The sequence below is a fragment of the Corythoichthys intestinalis genome, chromosome 3, assembly GCF_030265065.1.
Source record: "Corythoichthys intestinalis isolate RoL2023-P3 chromosome 3, ASM3026506v1, whole genome shotgun sequence".
Taxonomy (NCBI): domain Eukaryota; kingdom Metazoa; phylum Chordata; class Actinopteri; order Syngnathiformes; family Syngnathidae; genus Corythoichthys; species Corythoichthys intestinalis.
In genome coordinates, this window is record NC_080397.1 from 33,280,371 (window position 1) to 33,303,419 (window position 23,049).

Sequence of the window (23,049 nt, forward strand, 5' to 3'; positions counted from 1 at the left end):
TATATATACACTGTATACAGTGCCTTGCAAAAGTATTCGGCCCCCTTGAATCTTGCAACCTTTCGCCACATTTCAGGCTTCAAACATAAAGATATGAAATTTAATTTTTTTGTCAAGAATCAACAACAAGTGGGACACAATCGTGAAGTGGAACAACATTTATTGGATAATTTAAACTTTTTTAAAGAATAAAAAACTAAAAAGTGGGGCGTGCAATATTATTCGGCCCCTTTACTTTCAGTGCAGCAAACTCACTCCAGAAGTTCAGTGAGGATCTCTGAATGATCCAATGTTGTCCTAAATGACCGATGATGATAAATAGAATCCACCTGTGTGTAATCAAGTCTCTGTATAAAGGCACCTGCTCTGTGATAGTCTCAGGATTCTGTTTAAAGTGCAGAGAGCATTATGAAAACCAAGGAACACACCAGGCAGGTCCGAGATACTGTTGTGGAGAAGTTTAAAGCCGGATTTGGATACAAAAAGATTTCCCAAGCTTTAAACATCTCAAGGAGCACTGTGCAAGCCATCATATTGAAATGGAAGGAGCATCAGACCACTGCAAATCTACCAAGACACGGCCGTCCTTCCAAACTTTCTTCTCAAACAAGGAGAAAACTGATCAGAGATGCAGCCAAGAGGCCCATGATCACTCTGGATGAACTGCAGAGATCTACAGCTGAGGTGGGAGAGTCTGTCCATAGGACAACAATCAGTCGTACACTGCACAAATCTGGCCTTTATGGAAGAGTGGCAAGAAGAAAGGCATTTCTCAAAGATATCCATAAAAAGTCTCGTTTAAAGTTTGCCACAAGCCACCTGGGAGACACACCAAACATGTGGAAGAAGGTGCTCTGGTCAGATGAAACCAAAATTGAACTTTTTGGCCACAATGCAAAATGATATGTTTGGCGTAAAAGCAACACAGCTCATCACCCTGAACACACCATCCCCACTGTCAAACATGGTGGTGGCAGCATCATGGTTTGGGCCTGCTTTTCTTCAGCAGGGACAGGGAAGATGGTTAAAATTGACGGGAAGATGGATGCAGCCAAATACAGAAACATTCTGGAAGAAAACATGTTGGTATCTGCACAAGACCTGAGACTGGGACGGAGATTTATCTTCCAACAGGACAATGATCCAAAACATAAAGCCAAATCTACAATGGAATGGTTCAAAAATAAACGTATCCAGGTGTTAGAAGGGCCAAGTCAAAGTCCAGACCTGAATCCAATCGAGAATCTGTGGAAAGAGCTGAATACTGCTGTTCACAAACACTCTCCATCCAACCTCACTGAGCACGAGCTGTTTTGCAAGGAAGAATGGGCAAGAATATCAGTCTCTCAATGTGCAAAACTGATAGAAACATACCCCAAGCGACTTGCAGCTTTAATTGGAGCAAAAGGTGGCGCTACAAAGTATTAACGCAAGGGGGCCGAATAATATTGCACGCCCCACTTTTCAGTTTTTTATTTGTTAAAAAAGTTTAAATTATCCAATAAATTTTGTTCCACTTCACGATTGTGTCCCACTTGTTGTTGATTCTTGACAAAAAATTAAAATTTTATATCTTTATGTTTGAAGCCTGAAATGTGGCGAAAGGTTGCAAGGTTCAAGGGGGCCGAATACTTTTGCAAGGCACTGTATATACTCACCGGCCACTTTATTAGGTACACCATGCTAGTAACGGGTTGGACCCCCTTTTGCCTTCAGAACTGCCTCAATTTTTCGTGGCATAGATTCAACAAGGTGCTGGAAGCATTCCTCAGAGAGTTTGGTCCATATTGACATGATGGCATCACACACTTGGTGCAGATTTGTCGGCTCTACATCCATGATGCCAATATCCCGTTCCACCACATCCCAAAGATGCTCGATTGGATTGAGATCTGGTGACTGTGGAGGCCATTTGAGTACAGTGAACTTATTTTCATGTTCAAGAAATCAGTCTGAGATGATCCCAGCTTTATGACATGGCGGATTATCCTGTTGAAAGTAGCCATCAGAAGTTGGGTACATTGTGGTCATAAAGGGATGGACATGGTCAGCAACAAGATTCAAGTAGGCTGTGGCGTTCCAACGATGCTCAATTGGTATCAAGGGGCCCAAAGAGTGCCAAGAAAATATTCCCCACACCATTTCACCACCACGAGCAGCCTGAACCGTTGATACAAGGCAGGATGGATCCATGCTTTCATGTTGTTGATGCCAAATTCTGACCATACCATCCGAATGTCGCAGCAGAAATCGAGACTCATCAGACCAGGCAACGTTTTTCCAATCTTCTATTGTCCAATTTCGATGAGCTTGTGCAAATTGTAGCCTCAGTTTCCTGTTCTTAACTGAAAGGAGTGGCACCCGGCGTGGTCTTCTGCTGCTGTAGCCCATCTGCCTCAAAGTTCAACATACTGTCGTTCAGAGGTGCTCTTCTGCCTACCTTGGTTGCAACGGGGGGGTATTTGAGTCAATGTTGCCTTTCTATCAGCTCGAACCAGTCTGGCCATTCTCCTCTGACCTCTGGCATCAACAAGGCATTTCCGCCCACAAAACTGGATATTTTTTCTTTTTCGGACCATTCTCTGTAAACCCTAGAGATGGTTGTGCATGAATATCCCAGTAGATCAGCAGTTTCTGAAATACTCACACCAGCCCTTCTGGCACCAACAACCATGCCACGTTCAAAGTCACTCAAATCACCTTTCTTCCCCATACTGATGCTCGGTTTGAACTGCAGGAGATTGTCTTAAACCGTGTCTACAAGCCTAAATGCACTGAGTTGTCGCCATGTGATTGGGTTATTAGAAATTAAGTGTTAACGAGCAGTTGGACAGGTGTACCTAATAAAGTGGCCGGTGATATTTGTGTGTGTACATATGTAATTTTAGTTAAATACAAAAAATAAAAATACAATGATTAATCAGTTTTAAATTATATAATTGCTAATATTTTTTAATGACCAAAAATATCACTTGTCGTATAAAGAATTGTCAAGAAAAATAATTACCAAAAATAGTCACTTGCTTTATAAAGGGTTAAGTCTTTAGTGCCAACTTTTGAATAACTCCACTGTAGTGACAGCTATCCCTAAAATGGTTGAATTCCTTAGATTTTAAATTTTGCTGCATTGCATTAAATTGTGTCTTGAGAATTTTTCTGACATTTGTGTTGTTTTCTGGAGGTGACGTTAGCCCTTTATACCCGGCATTCTCTTGTTCCAAGTGCTCTTAAAATTCATACATTTTACTTGATGAAGGCTGTATTAGTGCACCGCCCGGTTCATCTTCACTGGGCCTGTTTTAAAATGCGTTATGTTCCATATACTGTACTGTATTAATTTTCAATGTACTGTACAGTGCAATATGCACACCTGTGACCCCTGGTGGGTGAAGCCTTAAAAAGCACCCAAAACAAAACATTTCAGCCTCAAGAAGGTGAATATTGATTACAGAGTACAAAAACACACACAAAAATAATAATAGTGTCAAAAACTGGTACTGTGATAAATATAGATTTTATTTGCAGAAAAAATATGAGTAAAACTCCTAATTACACACTAATAACACTTAATCGAGACATCCCTATGGTTTGACATGAAACGGTTGGCACGCGAGATTAAGACAAGCAAACAAATATAAACTTTACAACAATTTTACATAATCTTTTTTTTTTTAATTGTCCTGAATTAAAAGCATTCCCAGTAGTGGCATTCCAAAGAAAATACTTCTGAAATGCTACTAAAACTGTTGGCTTCACACTCAGCTGAGAGTAAATCGTTTGTTGTTTTTTTTTTTTTTACTTCTTCTTTGGCATGCATCCACAGCAAAGGCATTTAGTATATAGAAAGAATGAATTAAGGTGTCTTTGTAAGTTTTCTGCTAACAGCTCAATTTTCTGTTGTTAAAATTCCACGTTGCCTTGTTTGCGATCGTTTTGTAGAAAGACCTGCATCGGGAGGAAAACACATCGAGTCATTTCTACATTGTGGTAATTACACTTAAAAAGGGAGGGAAAGTAACAGCCAACCTGAATCTTTAGAGAGCTAGCATTTTGAGTTCTTCTTCCAGCTGTTTGGTGCTAACATTCAGGTGACTGTGAGGAACGGGAGGCAGCGAATCTAGGAGGTCGTCACTCGGTACTTCGGGCATGACATTTCTCGGAACATCAAGATCGGTGTTGGATTCATCTAATAGTGATTTCAGTTCTTCTTCCAACTCATTATCATCTACAAAATAACAATAATTCAATCCCTCATTGACGGAAAGCAAGAACCAAAGGCATACAATTTAAAATAGAGTAGATTAGCCTATATTAATTTTTTTTGTAGGGCTCTCATTGAACTTGTTGGCTGCCATTGACGGTGCCAGATGTCCAAACCATTTTGACTTCAGCATTAACAGCCAGTCTTCCCATTCTAAGGAACTGGACATCTATCGTTGTCAATGACAGGCAATGAGATAACATTAAATCTATGGTAAATATTCCCTTTTTCTGTCAACTTAATTTTTTTTTTTTTTTTTAATTTAAAAAGGGCAAATATATATTTTTTCTAATCTAATTTTGAAAAATAACATTTCAATTGTCTTTAGTTAAAATGTTTTCATTCTGAAATTTGTTTAGCGTGTTTTCCGCTTATAAGGCGCATCAGTGTATAAGACGCACCTTCAATATAGTGCCGCACTGCATTATAAGATGCAGTAGTAGTGGTTGCATTATGCATCCACTAGATGGAGCTGCGCTAAAGGGAACGCCATGACATGAGTAAACAATATTGATCCATATACAGGGTGATAAGGGAACTTTTTATCAATCCAAAAAAATCAAGAGTGATGGAAGAAAAAAATATTTCATTTACAGTAATTGAAACCTTAAAATATGCCAATTAAGAAACAGTGATGGGATTTCGGCTTTTTAACAAATGACATTCTTTAACTGGCGTCCTCCTCTACGAATGCATTCTTGAAATCTGTTGAGGTTCCTCATTGATTCCTCATCTGAGCTAGAATACTGTGGATTTCATCCTGAATTCACCATGGTTACTAAAATGGCACATTGTTTACTCGCTCAAGGTCACTGTCAGCGTTGCTACTTGCTCATGTCTGCCAATATGGAATTTATTTGTTTTTTTCCGACAGTGCTCAACAGCAGATTTCAAGAATGAATTCCTGCAGGGGGACACCATTTAAACGACATATTTTTGAAATAAAAATCCCATAGTTGTTTCTTAAACGGCATGTTTCAGGTTTCAATTACCATGAATAAAATATTTTTCTTCCATCACTCTTGGTTTTATGGGATTGTTAAAAAGTTGTTTTGGGTCATCGTGCTGTTGTGGTTGTAGTAGCTTTATGCAACCAATAGATGAAGCTACACAAAAAGGAATGTCATGTCATGATTAACCAATATTAAACCATACATAAGGCGCATTTAATTATGAGGTGTACTGTCGGCTTTTGAGAAAATGGAAGGCTTTTAGGTGTGCCATATAGAGTGGAAAATACAGTGATAAAAAATAAAAAAGGGATTTTAAAAAAAATGTTTCTTTATTAAGGCTATTTCATATATTATTTAATCAACTTAAACGTTTAACTTAAAAGTGTGATTGGGAGCACTTTTTAATTAAATTTTATTTTTAGTAACATTTTATTAGATTATATTTTAATTCTTTAATTTAAAACACACCAAAAAATAATTATTAGTAATGAAAACAAATATATCATTATACCGTATTTTTCGGACTATAAGTTGCAGTTTTTTTCACAGTTTGGTTGGGAGTGTGATTTATACTCAGGAGCGATATATGTGTGAAATTATTAACACATTATGATTTTATTTCACGTAATTTTGGTGTTTTGGAGTGACACTGATGGTTTGGTAAACTTGTTAGCATATTCTTTATGCTATAGTTATCTGAATAACTCTTAATAGCTATGGCCATGTTCGCGTTCTGCCTTTGGCAATGTGTGTTCATTGTATTATTGACTTTTTTTAATACTGAAATGCATGCTTTTCATTTGTGGCGCTTCCATGCCCACGTTGGGGCGTACTTGCACTTGTTTACGCGAAGAAGAGCGCTCACACGCCAGAAGAAGACGGACAGCTACGCAGCGTCTCTGTGCGAGTGGGCAAGTGAGAGAGAGAGAGACACAGCTGCGAACGTTCATTGTTTATGCTTGTAAAATATCTCTACAGAGGCAACGCCTGTGCGTATTATCTTTTGTGTTGTTGTTGTTGTGTGTTTTCCACCCGCGATCGGACACTTAGAGCCAGTTGTATGGTTGTTTGAACGATGTGCTAATGCTAGCGAATGCATGCTAACCGTTTGTGTCACTGCTGTAATAGCACCTAATTATCATTTATGTACGTTGACGCGAACCTGTTTGGTATCGAGGACGAAATTTATTCGGCAAATTATACGGACGTCCAGCATCGTCATTTGGGAGTCTAGCTTGCTGTATAGCCAGGACCGAGCCGTAGCGTCCTGGTGAGCACAGTATATTCGCATTTCGTTGTTCATGCACTGTACACTTATTCAGCATGTTGTTCTCTGTTGTATTTTTATGTTATATTGCCTTTGAAGATGACATATCTGATATATGTGTTGGATTTAATCAAGTAAATTTCCCCCCCAAAATACGACTTATACTCCGTGCGACTTATATGTTGTTTTTCTCTTCGTTGGGCATTTTATGGCTGGTGCGACTTGTAGTCCGAAAATTACGGTAATTGAGGCCGCATTTGTACAATACTAAATGTTATAATATTGTGGCCTACATGACCCAAAATGTGATGGCCACTTTTTTGGACACCAGGTATTTATGAGCTTATATATTTTAAATGACAAAAATTAGTACGTGCCCTATAAAGGGTTAAACGAAACCATCAGTGACGTACCTGCATTGCTCATTCCACCCGATATGGTTTGGCTGATCTCATCTTGTTCGTCGCATAACTGGTTAAATAATAAAAGTTTGGTTTAGAAGCTGGAATAAAAAGTATGCAATAATATTTTTAAAATAATCACTTGCCTCCTGGATTTGATCGAGAAGGCTTTCAGCACCTTCAACCGTCACGTCCTTGAAAGAATGTCTGAGGCTAGTCATTCCCGCTTGGTAGGCTTGGAGAACCTACATGAGATATACATTTAACATTGACAGACAACCTCACCAGGATAAATGCTGACTTTTTTTTAAAAAATAATCTACCATTTTATCCGTCTGGGACTGGGCTATTCTGTCCAAGATGCCTCGAATAGACTCCAACTGTCCAGACAAGTTGTCAGCTCTCTTTTCCACTCTTTTCCGGCCTCTTAAACACCTCAGTGCCTTTGCAGTGGACAATAAACCATATCACTGAATGTAATGAATTTCTTTTATTCGTTGTTTTCATTAATAATGCTTTTAATTCCATTTTTCACCTGCACTTTTTTCCCTTCCCGAAGAAGAGCTCTTGCTTCTTCTCTACACCTGCGCAAGAGTAACATAAAGCACAATTACAAAAATTAGCAAAAATGGTATTATATATATAGATATAGTGAGGAGCAGAAGAATTTGCACCCCTTGTGATTTTGCAAGTTCACCCACTTAGAAAATAGGTAAAGGTTTGAAATTTCAATCATAGATGCTTTTCTAAATATAGAGACATAATCTAAAAAAACAAAAATCCAGAACTCACATTGTATGATTTTTCAATAATCTATTTGTAATTTAATGGGGTTCATAAGTATTTGTACCCATTAGAAAGTCAAGAGCTAATATTTAGTGCAGAAGCCTTTGTTTGCAATTACAGAGGTCAGACGCTTTCTGTACTTCCTCACCAGGTTTTCTCATATGGAAACTGGGATTTTGGTCCATTCCTTCTCACAAATCTTCTCTAGATCTGTCAGGTTTCAGGGCGGTCGTTGAGAAACAGGAAATTTCCGCTCCATCCAAAGATTTTCTATTGGATTGAGGTCTGGGGACTGGCTAGGCCATTTCTTGGTCAGCTTGGCTGTTTGCTTCGGATCATTGTAATGTTGGAAGATCCAGCCACGACTCATCTTCAAGTCTCTGACTGAGGGAAAGAGGTTGTGGCTCAAAATCTGATGATACATTTCACCATTCATCCTCTGCCTTATACAGTACAGTCGTTCTGTCACCTTTGCTGAAAAGCAGTCCCAAAGCATGAGGTTTCCACCACCATACTTCACAGTGGGGATGATGTTCTTGGGATTGTACTCATCCTTCTTTTTCCTCCACACACGACAATAAAGTTTGCACCAAAAAGTTCGCTTTGATCGCATCTGACCACATGACTTTCTCCCATGAGACCCTCTGCATCATTCAGATGGTCCATGGCAAACTTCAGACGGGCCTTCACATGTACTGGCTTCAACAGGAGAACCTTCTGAGCAATGCATGATTTTAAACCATTGCACCGTCACTGTCAGTAAATTTGAAACTGTGCCTCCAGCTCTCTTCAGGTCATTGACCAGCTCCTGTCGTGTAGTTCTAGGCTGAGGCCTCACTTTTCTCCTCATGAATGATGCCCCAAGAGGCGATATTTTACATGGAGCCCCAGTCTGAGGTAGATTATCAGTCATGTTTAGCCTTTTCCATTTTCTAAAAATTGCAGCAACCGTTAATTTATACTCACCAAGCTGCTGTCCAATTGTCCCATAGCCTTTTTCAGCTTTGTGGAGCTCAACAATTTTTTTCCTCTGGTGTCTTTCGAAAGCTCTCTAGTCTTGCCCATGGTAGCAGTTGGATCATCACTGACTGTGGTGCTCACAGGTGACAATAATGAGCTAAAACGGGTGGGTGGTTACTCATGGGGTTAAGGTGGACTTTTTTTAAGGTAGACTGACAACTCTTTGAATGTCATAATTATGAAATTTTAGACCTCTAACTATTTTCTGAATGGGTGAATTTGCAAGATCACAAGGGGTGCAAATACTTCTGCTCCTCATTGTATATTAGCTATTTTAGCTTACTATCCAAATGACTAAGTTGGCTACAAATACATAATGAGCCTTCATGATTAAGTGATCCTCACTGTATTTATACAGTAGTTACACAACTGCCAACAGCTTTAGAGCAATTTGCCATTTTTGTTGTTTTTCTAGATTTCTGTATCCATTTTACTTTTCTGATTTACAAATGCTTCAGATTAAGCAGTATTGGACTGGATTGGGTATTTTGACAGGAGGATATTGATGTACTTATCAGCCTCGAGGCCAAGTTTTTCCAGACGCTCCTCCAGCAGCTTCTCACTTTGTTGTAACTGGTAGATTCCAATATCGACATCACTGACGGTGGAGACGCGAGCCTGGCCGGGTTGGCAAAATTTAACAATCTGTAAAAAGACATCAAAACACAGCTGAGGCGAGAAAATACTTTAGAAAACAATAAAGTGATGCACTGTTTGGCTTACTTTCTCCCCTTCATTCAAGGAGACCGCCACTTGTTTGTCCCTCTGCAGCTGCAGAAGAGCCATGCATAGGGTACTTTCATCGGCACACACACTGGACGTGAGCGTACACAGTTCTTGAAATGACATGAGTGAGCGACTCGCAAATTCACTGCTCCGGTAAAGCTTAAGAACTTCAGCTGCTTTCTCCTGGAAAAATCAACAGTTTTCAGATACCAAATATCATGCAGTGATTGTTCCAATTTCAGTCATTTATCTTTATAGGTTATTTCATGTATTGTGAAACTGTCTTAGTGTCTTCCTTTCTAAAATGCTTACCTTTACCAGTTCGATGACAACAAAAGACTCCTCCAAAGCTACTCGACTTCCTCCCAAGAGAGAGGAGAAGGTCCATTTGAGGGGCTTCACCAGCAGGACGCCGACACCCCACGACAGCCAGCCGCAGTCTACATTGGCGGCAAACTCGGACTCCCTCTGAAGCTTCCCACATCTGAATGAGGCAAATTCAAAATTCTGCTTTGTATTGTATCAGGTGTTAAATGAAATAAACTGTACCCCGCACTCCAACACATTTAGTGATAAATGTTAAGTGCGTTAAAATGGTCCCAAAACCTATTTATAATAATAACCTCCCAGGTAAGAATATCTTTGGACTCTTTTTTCAGATTTTCTGTACTCACCACATGCAATGATGACATTGGAAAAAAGTGTTAACAAATGATAATGTTATGATTTATCTTCAATGAACACGCATTGGTTTTCACAAGAACGTTGCCCCCACCAACATGGCCACCATATAGGCTTCTACAGTGTACTTTTTTTTGAAAAAAAAAAAAAAAAAAAATTGTTCTGAACAGGCGGCATCTTTTTCATTCAAGGTTTTGGGAATTGATAAGTTACACAACATGCAATGACATTGAAAAAAAGTCAAGTGTTAACAAATGATAAAGTTATAATTCAACTTCAATGAACACGCACTGGTTTTGACAAGAACATTGCCCCCACAAACATAGCCACCATGGTGGCTTCTACAGTGTACTAGTGTATCCTATCTTTGAATTTCAAAAACATACCCTGAATTATTTTTTAAAAATAAATAAATTGTTCTGAAAAGGTGGCATCTTTTTTTATTCAAGGTTTTGGGGATTAATAAATTACTTTTGGGGGGGGGGGGCATTGCCCCCCACTCACACACACACACACACACACAAAAATGTAATTTTGCTTTTGTATTTGATTTTCTGAACATTTGATATTTGTTGCTGAGTAATAATTTGAAAAACGTGTTTATCAAAGTAAACCAAAATCCAAAAGTGAAATGAAGGAACAATTTTTAATTCGATTTTGTAAAGTACTTTCCGAAGAGTACCTGGGGGAAAAAATAATTTGTCTGTTAACCACTTTTTAACTATTTTTTATTTTATGAAATATCCAGATATGATCAATTGTGGGGTGGAAGGGGGGGATACTTTCTGTTATTTATTTCTGGAAAAAATTATAAGTGCACATAAAATGTCCTAAATCTGTCCTGGGTTTTAAAGATTTAATGTTTTAAAACAAACAGTAAAGAACATTGAGATTTAGCTATCCGGTGATGCAGCTACCTTATGTATTCCAAGGTACAAGTCCTTGATATCATTACGATAGCAAAACAAAGTATTGTACACCACCAGTATGTCTACATACGCAAACTTGTTGGTTTATTGTATTTTTGGTTTGCTTTTTTGTGTCATATTGTACAAAGCACATTGTTTACAGTTGCGAAAGCGCTACAAACATACAAGTAAACTAAGTCGAGTTGTCTTGTGCTTGCTTCCTTGTGCTTCCCTGGGTCCATTTCAAAAGACAGTAGAGTACTTCAATTCTGTTTCGTAGTTACCTTGACATGGACCGAATGACAGTCGCCAAACCCAGAGGTGTTTTTTCCTTCCTTCTGAACGTCTTGTTGAGCTCTTCTAAATTGACACAAACTGTTCGGCGATCCCTGCAGTTTTTCAAGACTAGAGCCGTCCAGAAGTTCATTTTACTGTCCCAGTCCATCGTGTTGACCTCACGGTTGTCTTTGAAGTCGGAAAATAGAAAATTCATCCGTTCATCATCGTCCCATTCCGAGGGCAGCGTCGTTTCGACGGCGCTTGACATCTTTGTTGACATGTTTCAGCCAGTAAATTCTAAAGCATTTCGAGTCAGCGGAAGACTGTCGCAGCACTTCCGGTGTCAAATGGAGTTGAAGGAAGAAGTAACTGAATATATTATTTATCTTTTTTTTTTTTTTTTTTTACAAACTCTTCAGTTCTTGAGCAAGCGTTACATATGAGAGCCAGGCAGTCAAATGTTTGGAGAAATGAGACATTTGAGTCTGCGTGACGTAATGTCATTAAATCGGCGCATAATTATGACGTCACAAAAATAACAACAAAAAGGGGTGAAGTTAGGGTTTCTTAGCAAACTTAAGGTCGTCATTATTATACATAGTTTAAAAGAGTTTTTTCTTCATGTTTTTCAAAGGAGGAAAAATAATCACATATTTGCTACTCGCACATAAAGCAGTATAATAACAATCGGACAATTTAGGTAACATTTAGAGAGAAGATAAGATAACAATCAAATTTTGTGTAATTATAAAATAGAAATATACAATATTTGCAAGTTTGATATACCCCTGTTACATTTAATCCTAAGGGAGTTTAGAAACTAGGTTCATGAAAGATAGCATGAACACTTTTTGCTGGGGATGTGACATTAATAAGACCAAACAAATTGGGTGAACATAAAATGTCAGGGCTACATTTCTCAACAATCTGAACCTAATTAATTGATAGGCTAAATGATCAATGCAAAATAAATAAATCTGTGTTGACCTATACTAAATTTCATGTGTATTGGTTCAGGTGATATACTATTTGATTAAAAATGTTTCAAAAACTACAGAAACATTTTGAAACTACAGAATATCTGGATTTTATTAGCAATTTTAAATTGCAATATTTGAACATAATTTCAATTATATTAACATACACAATATACTGTATACAAACTTTTATCGGGGCATGCAAAAAATAAAATCTTAGGACTACTCAAACTTTGCCTAAATAAATAAAGAAAATATAAATGAAAAATCTTCTTTGTCGTGAAATGACAAAAAATTTAAAAATAGAGCCTTCCTTCTGGTAAAACACTACTGCTTTTGTCTACAAACAGCCAAACTCAACAAAAAATGAACGCTCCTTTGGGTTGCTTTCAGAACACATAAATAAACAATAAACAATATTTTACATACAATTGAAAATTGACACACACTTAGGATTTCTCTCACTTAGGATCTTAGAATCTCTCTGTCTAAGCAGCTTCTCGCTGACATTTTTCTGGTTCTATAGTTTTCAGCAGAGTTCACTACATTTCTCACAGTTTAATTAACGTTAACAGTCGAAAACATACGGGAGGACACTTCTCTCTAAGCAGCTTCCTACTTGAGTTATGCTAACTCTGATGCAGGATGGACTTTCCGTAGCAAAATTAGTGAGTGTTCCCCACCTCCACAACATTGACGTCATTTTACTTTACTTACAGTGGCTGCTGCTGCTGCTGGCCAGAAAAAACTTCTAATATCCCTCCTTTTTGGAGGAAGCGGCATGACATTGTTCTGTCGGGGCTGTGGTTGTGTGTGGGGGTGGGTCCAAGTCATCAGCCAATCATACATGCATTTGAGGGGGAAAAAAATGGACCAGCACATTCAGCAAGTGAAAATGGGGAAATGTAAGTCTGAAGTCTAAATTACCTATACAACTGAACTCATTATATAATGCAAATAAGGTTGCATAAAAGTTGGTGTGGTGGACAATTTGAGTATCCTGGAAAGTTGGTAGTGTTATGTCCCTACCGTCCCTATGCAAACCTACGCCCTTGGTGCAAGTGGTAATAGAGGAAAGGGTTGTCTGGGAACTGTTGGCTACCCTGAAGGGATTTTTTATTTTATTTATTTTTTTCCTGTTCTGCCAAAATGTCCCACCCCGGTGAAATGTCTAAAAGAGGAGAATTTGACACCTGAAGTAGTTCTATGCGCTTTCAGCTTGTTTTGTTTGGATGCATACAGGAAGAATGAACTAAAACATGCCTTAAGAAAATACTTTAACACAGTAATCTCAAATAAGGGTGGTTAATATACGCTAAGTGATTAATGTGGTCAACAGATCAACACTCTGCTTTAATGCTACCACTAGAAAATACAATGCTTAAAAGTATGAGAGGGAAACGCATGCAAAAAGTATTTTGAGGTAATAAAAAGGAAATAAAAGACTCAATGAAAATAAAAATAGTAGCCTAAGTTCTCGCCGCTTTTAATCGATGTGCACATGCGTGCAGACGTCTTCCCGCGTAATTGCAGAACACCGGTCTCGAGACCTTTAATTATTCATTTGTTTGTTTGTTTCTCATTTTAAAGTGGACCTTTTTGGTTTAAGTCTCGTCTCTGTCTCGGCTTGTCTTGGTCTCAACCTCCAAAAGGTCTGTGCTGCTACTGCTGCTACTTCACTTCTATTAACACATATTCTATGTGCAATACTTACTTACTACGTGCAATATTAACGTGTAATATTCAATGCCATCACAGTCAAACAGCCGCTACTTCACTTTGATTATTTGCACTGCCTGAACATAGGACTATCTCATACACATTTCATTTTTACATTTATTTAATTTCATACTTATATACTTGCAAATCACTTTTGAGATTTAAACTTATCCTGCACAATTTCGTTGTACAACTGTATAATGACAATAAAGGGCTATTGTAATCTAGTCTAGTCTAGTCTAGTCTAGTCTAGTCTAGTCTAGTCTAGTCTAGTCTAGTCTAGTCTAGTCTAGTCTATGTCAAATCTTGGTCTCAGATTGTGTGGTCACCCATTGGAATGAGTGAGACAAATCTATCTTGCATGCCCAGAGCACGTTTTATTCATATTCCCCTTTCAATAAATTTACATTGCAACAATAGAACAAGTGTTTTCCAGTACTTTAGATTGATCTAGAGTGATGAATAATATGAATACACAATCCCTGATTTTGAATTCCACTATTCTAACATTGTGAAGCACCCCAACAAAAATATATTTCTTTGTGGAGATTATAACACATTTAAAGTGTATCTTATAAACACTATATCTGTTGTAGGAAATTTTAAAACTGGCTCATTTTATACACCTGTGTTCAAAAGAATTCAACCTCCACTGCGTGTCTTGTTGCAACTAGTCTGACATTTTTTTTTTATCTCGTTCATACAGATCAAATAAGGATTTAAGCCTAATATAGACAAATAATATTGTAGATTTCACAATTATTAATTTGATCTGATTATGAAAAAGATTTTTGTAAATGTCATACTACAGCAATATACTGCCGAGGGGGTTGGATAATTTTGGAAACAACTCTCTCTATGCAGTTTGTGTGTTCGATCAATATTTTAGTGCTGCTCAATATAGTATATTAAAAGAAAAAGTTAAAGTAATTAAATTACATGCATTACATTCAATATACTGTATATCTTTATCAAACTAAACACCACTATCCAGCGGCTGATTCAATAAATGTATTTGAACAATATATACACAAGCAGTGACTTGCAATTTCAGTCGGCATGGCATTGAGGCTGAATGTTCACATTAATGTACTATTTTCTGGCATAGTTCCTGAAAATTGATTTTTTTTTTTTTTTTTGGTAGCTAATTTATTCAAAACATTTCATGTGACAAGATTTCCACACAGGTGCATTTCAGTAAATTAGTAATGAAGTTACTTTAGTTGAGTTGTTAAAAATAAATAGAGTATCTCACAACTAATATATTAAGAAGCAGCTGTACGTGCATATTTGTTTGTTTTTCTGGCATGTCATATTTTCTCTCACATTTCTACTTAGCACTGAGGTCGACCAGCAGGTGCTGGTACGCCAGGGAATTGCCCTTGAAGCTGGCAGCCAGCAAAATGTCCTTATTGTCCACCGACACTAAACTGAAGGCCCTTGGGGCTCTCATGTTGAGTTCTTGGAAGGGCTGAAAGCGCTGAGTGAGATCATCCCACAAGTAGATTCTGGAAAAAGAGAAATCACTCCCGAGGATAAGATACTGGCGAAGGCCCACTGTGAACGGATAGACAACCATTGAACCACGAGAAGGAAGAGTCTGTATCTCGATGAACCGTTGGCCTTCCCAACGAAGAATCTTAGAGTCGCCTATGAAACGTGTGAGGCAAAGGTAAAGGGCCTTTCTAACCCAAAAGTGCTTAACCATCTGCACATCAGCTTGCTCTGTGATTTGGGTGAAGAAATCAAACTGTTTCAGACTTCGGTTCCACTGGTAGACCACTGGTGGTTGAGTGGCGCTGGACAGTATGAGCTGAGGCTTCCCTCCAACATCGAGAAACTCCACATGGGTGTCGCGATGCCAAGGGTGGAGGGACTGGTGGGAGTAAAAACCGTTGCTGTTCCATCGATAAATGCTTGTTGAACCAGCCTTGGAACTGTCTGCTACAACAAAATACCATTCGCCGTCTAGCTGGAAGGTCTCGACGTAGTTGGGCTTCCTAACCCGACTTGTGTCGATGTCTTGGATCTTCACAAAACGAAGAGGGTCCTCTTCCCACCTGCAATTGATAAAAAATAGGAAGACGTGAATGGAATTTTTATTCATTTCAGTGGTGAAAGACTATTGTGGTAATGCTTTGACAAAGTCAAAACATTCAACGCATAGATGGACCCACAAAAATCAAATGAGTGATCCAAAATCAACAGGAAGTGACTTGGAAATGCCCCCAAATAATAAGGAAACAACACAATTGATTGGTAGTGAAACCAATGTGCCCAATAATCGACAGGAAGTGCCCCAAATTTAACTGGAAGTGATCTTGGAATACATCGAATTCAACAGGAATTGACCCTAAATTACCCCAAAATAACCTCATTCAACATTATTCCCTGTCATTCTACTACATGCTTGTTGTGTACCAACCAATTTGAAGGGATTTTATACTGTAATGAATATACTAGTGAATGATTTATCTCCCCATATCTTAAAGCACCATTGTATTTGTATGTTACAGCAAGTCCATAGTCACGTCACATTATAAAAACGACAGAGAGCTTTTACATGCTTTGCAAATCTTACTTGTAGATGTGAGAACCTCCAAAAAGTTGGGCCGCAATCATGTAAAGCGTGTTGTTTATCACCACTGGTTTGCAGTACAGCGCGGAACGGGCTTAGAAGACATGTGGAATAGGTGAATGACACCAAAAATACAAATATGTAATTTAAACATACTTGTCGTCATTACTTACAGGTAATATTATAAAATGTCCTAAAGGCCATTTCTACGTGATCCCACACGTAAAGAGTGCAGAAACCCGATTCTGGTTGTGCAAAGGCAATGAATTGATCTCTGCTGAACTCATAAGATTCCACAGACATAGAGTGGAAAGGAAACGTTTCATAAACGACAAAATCTAGAAAAGGAGAGATTGTTAGCAAATTAGAAACCTGCTATTACTTTGTTTTCTAAAACAGATTATAAAGAAGTTGGAACCTGCACTGATGCAGTTGAAGTCTCTCGAGGCAAGGTCATGAATTCTGCGTCCCTGCAATTCAAAGGGGCTTGCACAGTATATGTGAGGAACTGAAGTATTGGTCTTATCTATCCAGTCAACCAGCCACTTGATCTTACAGTCACAGCGGAAGGAGTTTCCCCGCAGATCCCTGAAACCAGTAAAAGCACTATGAAACAATTTTCATTAACTAGCAGTTCAGCTCCAATACAATTCCATACTTACAAATCTGTGAGAATGTCCAGATGTTTAAATAGATCTCTTGGCAGTTCTTGCAGGTTGTTGTTTGAGAGAGATCTGTAAAAGATCAAATGATTAATTTCATTGCATGCATGCACTGCTGAAATGTAGAGATGTTTCTTCCAATGTTTTGTTGTTACTAGGGCTGTCAAAATTATCGCGTTAACGGGCGGTAATTAATTTTTTAAATTAATCACGTTAAACATTTGACGCAATTAACGCACCTGCCCCGCTCAGACAGATTTAAATGACAGTACAGTCAAATGCCCACTTGTTAATTGTGTTTTATGGAGTTTTGCCGCCCTCTGCTGGCGCTTGGGTGCGACTGATTTTATAGGCTTCAACACCCATGAGCATTGTGTAAGTAATTATTGACATCAACAATGGCGGGCTACTAGTTTATTTTTTGATTGAAAATTTTACAAATTTTATTGAAACGAAAACATTAAGAGGGGTTTTAATATAAAATTTCTATAACTTGTACTAACATGTATCTTTTAAGAACTACAAGTCTTTCTATCCATGGATCGCTTTAACAGAATGTTAATAATGTTAATGCCATCTTGTTGATTTATTGTTATAATAAACAAATACAGTCCTTATGTACCGTATGTTGAATGTATATATCCATCTTGTGTCTTATCTTTCCATTCCAACAATAATTTACAGAAAAATATGGCATACTTTATAGATGGTTTGAATTGCGATTAATTACAATTAATTAATTTTTAAACTGTAATTAACTCGATTAAAAATGTTAATCGTTTGACAGCCCGAGTTGTTACATTTACAGATCGTCCTTGGTGTCCATTTACTTCCTACTGCAGTGATATTAAACATACAGAAGACCACCTGAACTACAAAAATAAAGTGGTTTTTGATGACATACTCACAGATGAGTCAGAGATTTGAGTCCTCGGAAGGTATATTTTGAGAGCATTTGGACGTCATTATTTTCAATGAACCTGGGGTTAAAAAAAAAAAAAAAAAAGTCATTTATAAGAAATACAAGAAAACGTGTTATAAATGAAGACAAATTACTAAGCAAGTTGTAAAAGCTAATAGAAAATATATGTGTACGTACAGTGAGGAAAATAAGTATTTAGTCAACCACTAATTGTGCAAATTCTCCCTCTTGAAAATATTAAAGAGGCCTGTAATTGTAAACATGGGTAAACCTCAACCATGAGAGACAGAATGTGGAAAAAAAAACAGATAATCACATTATTTGATTTTTAATGAATTTATTTGCAAATCATGGTGGAAAATAAGTATTTGGTCAATACCAAAAGTTCATCTCAATACTTTGTTATGTACCCTTTGTGGGCAATAACGGAGGCCAAACGTTTTTTGTAACTCTTCACAAGCTTTTCACACGCTGTTGCTGGTATTTTGGCCCATTCCTCCATGCAGATCTCCTCTAGAGCAGTGATGTTTTGGGGCTGTCGTTGGGCAACACTGACTTTCAACTCCCTTCTCACCCCGTGGCGTCAAAATGATAACAAGAACGGTGAGAAAAAAATCCCAGAAGCACACGGGGGGGACCTAGTGAATGACCTACAGAGTGCTAGGACCACAGTAACAAAGGCTACTATCAGTAACACAATGCGCCGTCAGGGACTCAAATCCTGCACTGCCAGACGTGTCCCCCTGCTGAAGAAAGTACACGTCCAGGCCCGTCTGCGGTTCGCTAAAGAGCATTTGGATGATCCAGAAGAGGACTGGGACAATGTTTTATGGCCTGGACGTGTACTTTCTTCAGCAGGGGGACTAATATTTTCAAGTGGGAGAACTTGCACAATTAGTGGTTATACTTACTTACTTATTTGCCCCACTGTATAAATGTATTTGATACATATTATTATTCATGTTCTTTTTCTTTTAATTATTTTTTTTCAGCGTGATAATGTCACTGATTGCAAATAACCTGATGGCTTTTGGCTGAGTCAGACCCAATAATCATCACACACCACGCCAATCTAATAAGTGCTCTCCAAAGGCAAATAATAAAAATGCCACATTTGTTATGCTGGGTTCATGTGTGTCATCGCACAATTTACAATTTTGTTTTATTACCGGATGTTCATAATTGATTGTTCGCCAGAATGGTAATTCAAACATACATGCATAATTTACAAGCAGAAAAAAAGCATACAAGGCTAGAAATTTTTCAATGAAATAACATTGATTTAAAAAAATCAAAACACTGGACAGTATCTCATAATCAAAACGTAATGCCCAAGCAGTGCATTCCTAGGTATACTTTTACTCACAGGTACTGCAGGTGAGATAGGCCAGCAAAAGCATCATTTGAAATTATGGAGAATGTGTTGGAATTCAAGAGCCTGCAGAAACAATAAAAGTGACAATTAGTAAAATAATTACAATTACAGCAGTAATAGGTAGTTTTATACGCTGAAAAAAAAACATGCAATGAACTACACTATTGTAAGTGTACCAAGTGTCCTGATCCATGTTTTCAAACACATTTTCACCATGTTAAGATTTTGAAATTGCATGGTATTGTCTGCATTCGTGATAAAAAAAAAAAAAAAAACACTCAGAATTTAAAAAAGAGAAATTGAAGCAAACAAATGCAGACTTGCACACATGGTTGCATGTGATAAATAGGCCTTTGTCAATCCACAAACTGAGGCAGTCAGTCATCAGAGATGACACTGACACAGAAACACTACTCGTATTCCTGCTACAGTGTGTCACCACTGTTTTCAAATGCCATTCATTTCAAGAGGGTGGTGTGCTTTAATTGTCATTGTCAAAGTTGTATCAACAAAAAGGAATTTTTAATGTGCCACATGGGAGTTTTGTGGACTGCCATTGTGGTTGTTTATCATGTATTTTGTTGTTTATTCAGAGAATGTAGCTGGACAGAAAGGGTTTATGAGGGATAGAAAGAAAGACCAAAGGGAATAGTGATACAAAAACATCATTAATATTTATATATATGCTAATTCAACTAATTCAAGAAGCGTTGTTGTCTCGATATTAAAGCTCTTACCAAGGGGATGCTATTGTTGTTGTCATACACTTACAGGAACTGGAGCAAGTGAAGGTGTGAGAAAGCGCCCTCCGGTATGGTCGTAAATGCTGCGTTCACCATCGTCCTGTGCCGACGAACAAGGACATCCGTTAAAGCGAGATCTTAATAGCAGGATGCAGCATTTACGGGCAGGGCCAGAATACACAAGTGTGATGTCATGTTGTTAAATCAGGTTTCATTCCCAACTATTGAATCTTATTTTCTCAGGACATGTTCGTCATTGCAGTTTGAATGACAAAGTGGGAAAGCTGTGTTTCTATCCGAGACAACTAATTAAATTTTTTCAGGATTGACATCACATGTCCAGAAACTCTCAACAAGTTCAACCGCTTCTCCTTGCACCAAGGGTAATTCTAATTTCATTAAATTGAGTGAGGCTTGAAGGACAGGCAGATCTAGTTAATGCAGTGATTGTCAAACATTTTACAGCAAGTACAACCCAAAAGAAAACTCGGCTCTCAAAGTGCCACCATCAGGTTCAACATTAACTCATTGGTTGCCAATGACAGCGCCAGATGTCCAATCCAATCTTACCGCGTGAGCATTCATTGCCTTTCCAGTTCAAATGAATTGAATGACTAGCACCATTAATGACAGTCAATGAGTTAAAATATGGGAATGTAGTAGGCTAACACGTTAAAAAAAAAAAAAAAAAAAAAAAAGCAAAGTGAAGGAAATAGTGCTTTTTCTCGTTAGGCACCGTCTAACTGTTTGCATTATTCTTACACACTTAATATAATCAATCAGGGAATAGTATTGTTTCTCGTGTTTGCTGTTTGACTATTTGTATTACTCTAACACACCCAATATAAAAAAAATAGTACTTATACCATAGTTTAAGGAAAACAAACAAAATATAGGGCAAAAAGATACATGACACCTTCTTATTACTGAAGCCCAACGTGGGCGTCATGCAACTGACTGAGCAAGATTGCCACGGACAAGCTCACGTCTGCACCACCAACTGTCACAATCAGTTCTCCCGGACAGTCCAGAACAAATTGCGGGACGCTCTGTCCCAACACAAGGAACAGCAGCGAACGCCCGATATCCAACTGATAACACGACTGACAAGACTTCAAGAGCCCCTTTGACGCTGAGGTGGCAAAATCCACCATCCTCATTGCCCGGACAACAGTAACTCCTGAATCCTTCTGTCCAATCCACAAAGAGAAAATAATCCTAAACACACCCTTTTCCTGCCTACAGCCCGCCCCGCGAGAGCCTTCAAAAGACGGAATGTTTAAATAATCGTGGTCATTTTTCTCGGGAACCTTTTGTTGACGTGTGATAGGGTGACCTTGCCTCCCCGCCTGAGTCTGTTTTTGTTTCGCCTTGCTGTTTGATCGCTGTCGACCTGAATAAATTGTGAACTTGTTTTCGGTGAGCCTTCTTTAAACCTTGCAAAATGGAGTCAGTACAAATGGTTAAGACTAAGGTGAATGTGTGGAGTTTGGCCTTTTGGCCGAGATATTGGGTTCCCACCGGTCCGGGTCGTTGGAGCTGTGCCAGCGCGGGTCCGGCGGTTTGGCTGGCGCGATTCCGGCAGTCTGGCTAAAAGGTCAGATTCCTTCACAAAGCTTTTATTTATTTTTCTAAGCTCCAATTTGAACATTAACATCACAATTTGTAATCTTTTAAAGGATTTTGTTAGATGGTATACATATTGTTCCTAAATTTTGTAGGAAAGTTCTAAAGAATTCTATGTGAATCTGTAGTTTAAATTGAATACAACTGATATTCATATTCATAAATCTACTGTAGAGGATTTAAGAAAAAAGTTAATTCAGTCAGTCTTTCACGTACCACTAGAGAGCTATTATTTTGAAAAGTACAACAAGATGTTAGAGCTGGGTTATATGTTCAACATATGGCAGGAATGTAAGAATTATAATAAACACACATTCAAAAGTATTACATAACAAAATGGATGACATCATTGATATCAGCTGCTGCATACAGCTATCCCCTCATACAACTGCAAGACGGTTGAAACTTACAGGGATATAATCCCAGGTGGGAAGCTCTTTGGTATCGCCTTTGTATCCACACAGAAAGCACTGTCTTTAGTGCAAGAGCAAGTCGCAGGACAGCGGGGTATCTTGATGGCCTTTTTTGTGGTCGAGTCTCCTTGATGGCAGAAAGACATACACAGAACCACCAAGTAGATCACACTGATGCATCTTGTTTTGACTTCCATTATACTTGAGCAGGAGGAGAAGGAGAGGCTTTGTAAGCAGAGAGCAGGTGCAACGATGGGGGACAATGAGCACACTGCCTGACAGCCCAACACTAATGCTGAGTGCAGAGTTGACAGAGGGGTTGGGATGGGGGGAGAGGGAGGGAGTCCTGGGTGGGTGTGGGTGCTCTGCAGATTTCCTAGATTCATGTTCAATGCTGCAAGAGTGAATGTGCAGGAGGAATGATGAAAATGATGCACTCTTGCACTGGGACTAGAAGGCAGTATCACAACACTAAATTATTAACTATCACTAAAAGAGTACAAAACAGGGCTGAATGTACACACGGATTCAGTCTTGTAGGTTATGCAAAGAAATTTCTTTTCCAGATGTCCCGTCCTGTCAAGGGTAAACTTGAGCCTTTCCTGGCAAACTTTGTACAGATACAGTGGTATAAAAAGTATTTGAACCTTTTGGAATTTCTCACATTTCTGCATAAAATCACCATCAAATAAGATCTGATCTTTGTCAAAATCACACAGATGTGAAAACAGTGTCTGCTTTAACTAAAACCA

General features: G+C 38.3%; 2 protein-coding genes across 3 annotated transcripts; both read right to left on the reverse strand.

Annotated features, from left to right (window-relative positions):
• Positions 1 to 3,492: 3,492 nt before the first annotated feature.
• Positions 3,493 to 11,713, reverse strand: chmp7 (charged multivesicular body protein 7). Its single transcript, XM_057830848.1, has 10 exons — positions 11,288 to 11,713; positions 9,727 to 9,898; positions 9,412 to 9,597; positions 9,200 to 9,333; positions 7,418 to 7,466; positions 7,206 to 7,325; positions 7,029 to 7,127; positions 6,895 to 6,952; positions 4,027 to 4,225; positions 3,493 to 3,945 (listed from the first exon to the last, which is right to left on the reverse strand). Exons 1-9 carry the CDS (start codon positions 11,560 to 11,562, stop codon positions 4,035 to 4,037), a joined length of 1,284 nt encoding a protein of 427 aa, XP_057686831.1. The 5' UTR covers positions 11,563 to 11,713; the 3' UTR covers positions 3,493 to 3,945; positions 4,027 to 4,034.
• A 480-nt stretch (positions 11,714 to 12,193) lies between these two features.
• lgi3 (leucine-rich repeat LGI family, member 3) lies at positions 12,194 to 22,572 on the reverse strand. Of its 2 annotated transcripts, none has more exons than XM_057831943.1 (9): positions 22,295 to 22,572; positions 20,287 to 20,358; positions 19,507 to 19,578; positions 18,127 to 18,198; positions 17,219 to 17,290; positions 16,975 to 17,144; positions 16,730 to 16,894; positions 16,560 to 16,650; positions 12,194 to 16,038 (listed from the first exon to the last, which is right to left on the reverse strand). In XM_057831943.1, the coding sequence occupies exons 1-9, from the start codon at positions 22,492 to 22,494 to the stop codon at positions 15,309 to 15,311; spliced, it is 1,644 nt and encodes a 547-aa protein (XP_057687926.1). In that variant the 5' UTR covers positions 22,495 to 22,572; the 3' UTR covers positions 12,194 to 15,308. The 2 variants fall into 2 exon arrangements, with proteins under 2 accessions (XP_057687926.1, XP_057687927.1); XM_057831944.1 differs by having other exon boundaries at positions 20,253 to 20,358; positions 22,295 to 22,337.
• Between the last annotated feature and the right edge of the window lie 477 nt (positions 22,573 to 23,049).

Excerpts from the sequence above, each read along its gene's own strand:
- chmp7 (XM_057830848.1), bottom strand. The coding sequence starts at position 11,562 with ATGTCAACAAAGATGTCAAGCGCCGTCGAAACGACGCTGCCCTCGGAA. Across the intron at positions 7,326-7,417 it reads GGGAAGGGAAAAAAGTGCAG|GCACTGAGGTGTTTAAGAGG; the intron begins GTGAAAAATGGA and ends TCCACTGCAAAG. Across the intron at positions 7,128-7,205 it reads AGTCCCAGACGGATAAAATG|GTTCTCCAAGCCTACCAAGC; the intron begins GTAGATTATTTT and ends TATCTCATGTAG.
- lgi3 (XM_057831943.1), bottom strand. The coding sequence starts at position 22,494 with ATGGAAGTCAAAACAAGATGCATCAGTGTGATCTACTTGGTGGTTCTG. Across the intron at positions 16,895-16,974 it reads CTTCAACTGCATCAGTGCAG|ATTTTGTCGTTTATGAAACG; the intron begins GTTCCAACTTCT and ends CTCCTTTTCTAG. Across the intron at positions 16,039-16,559 it reads GGAGGTTCTCACATCTACAA|GTGGGAAGAGGACCCTCTTC; the intron begins GTAAGATTTGCA and ends TATCAATTGCAG.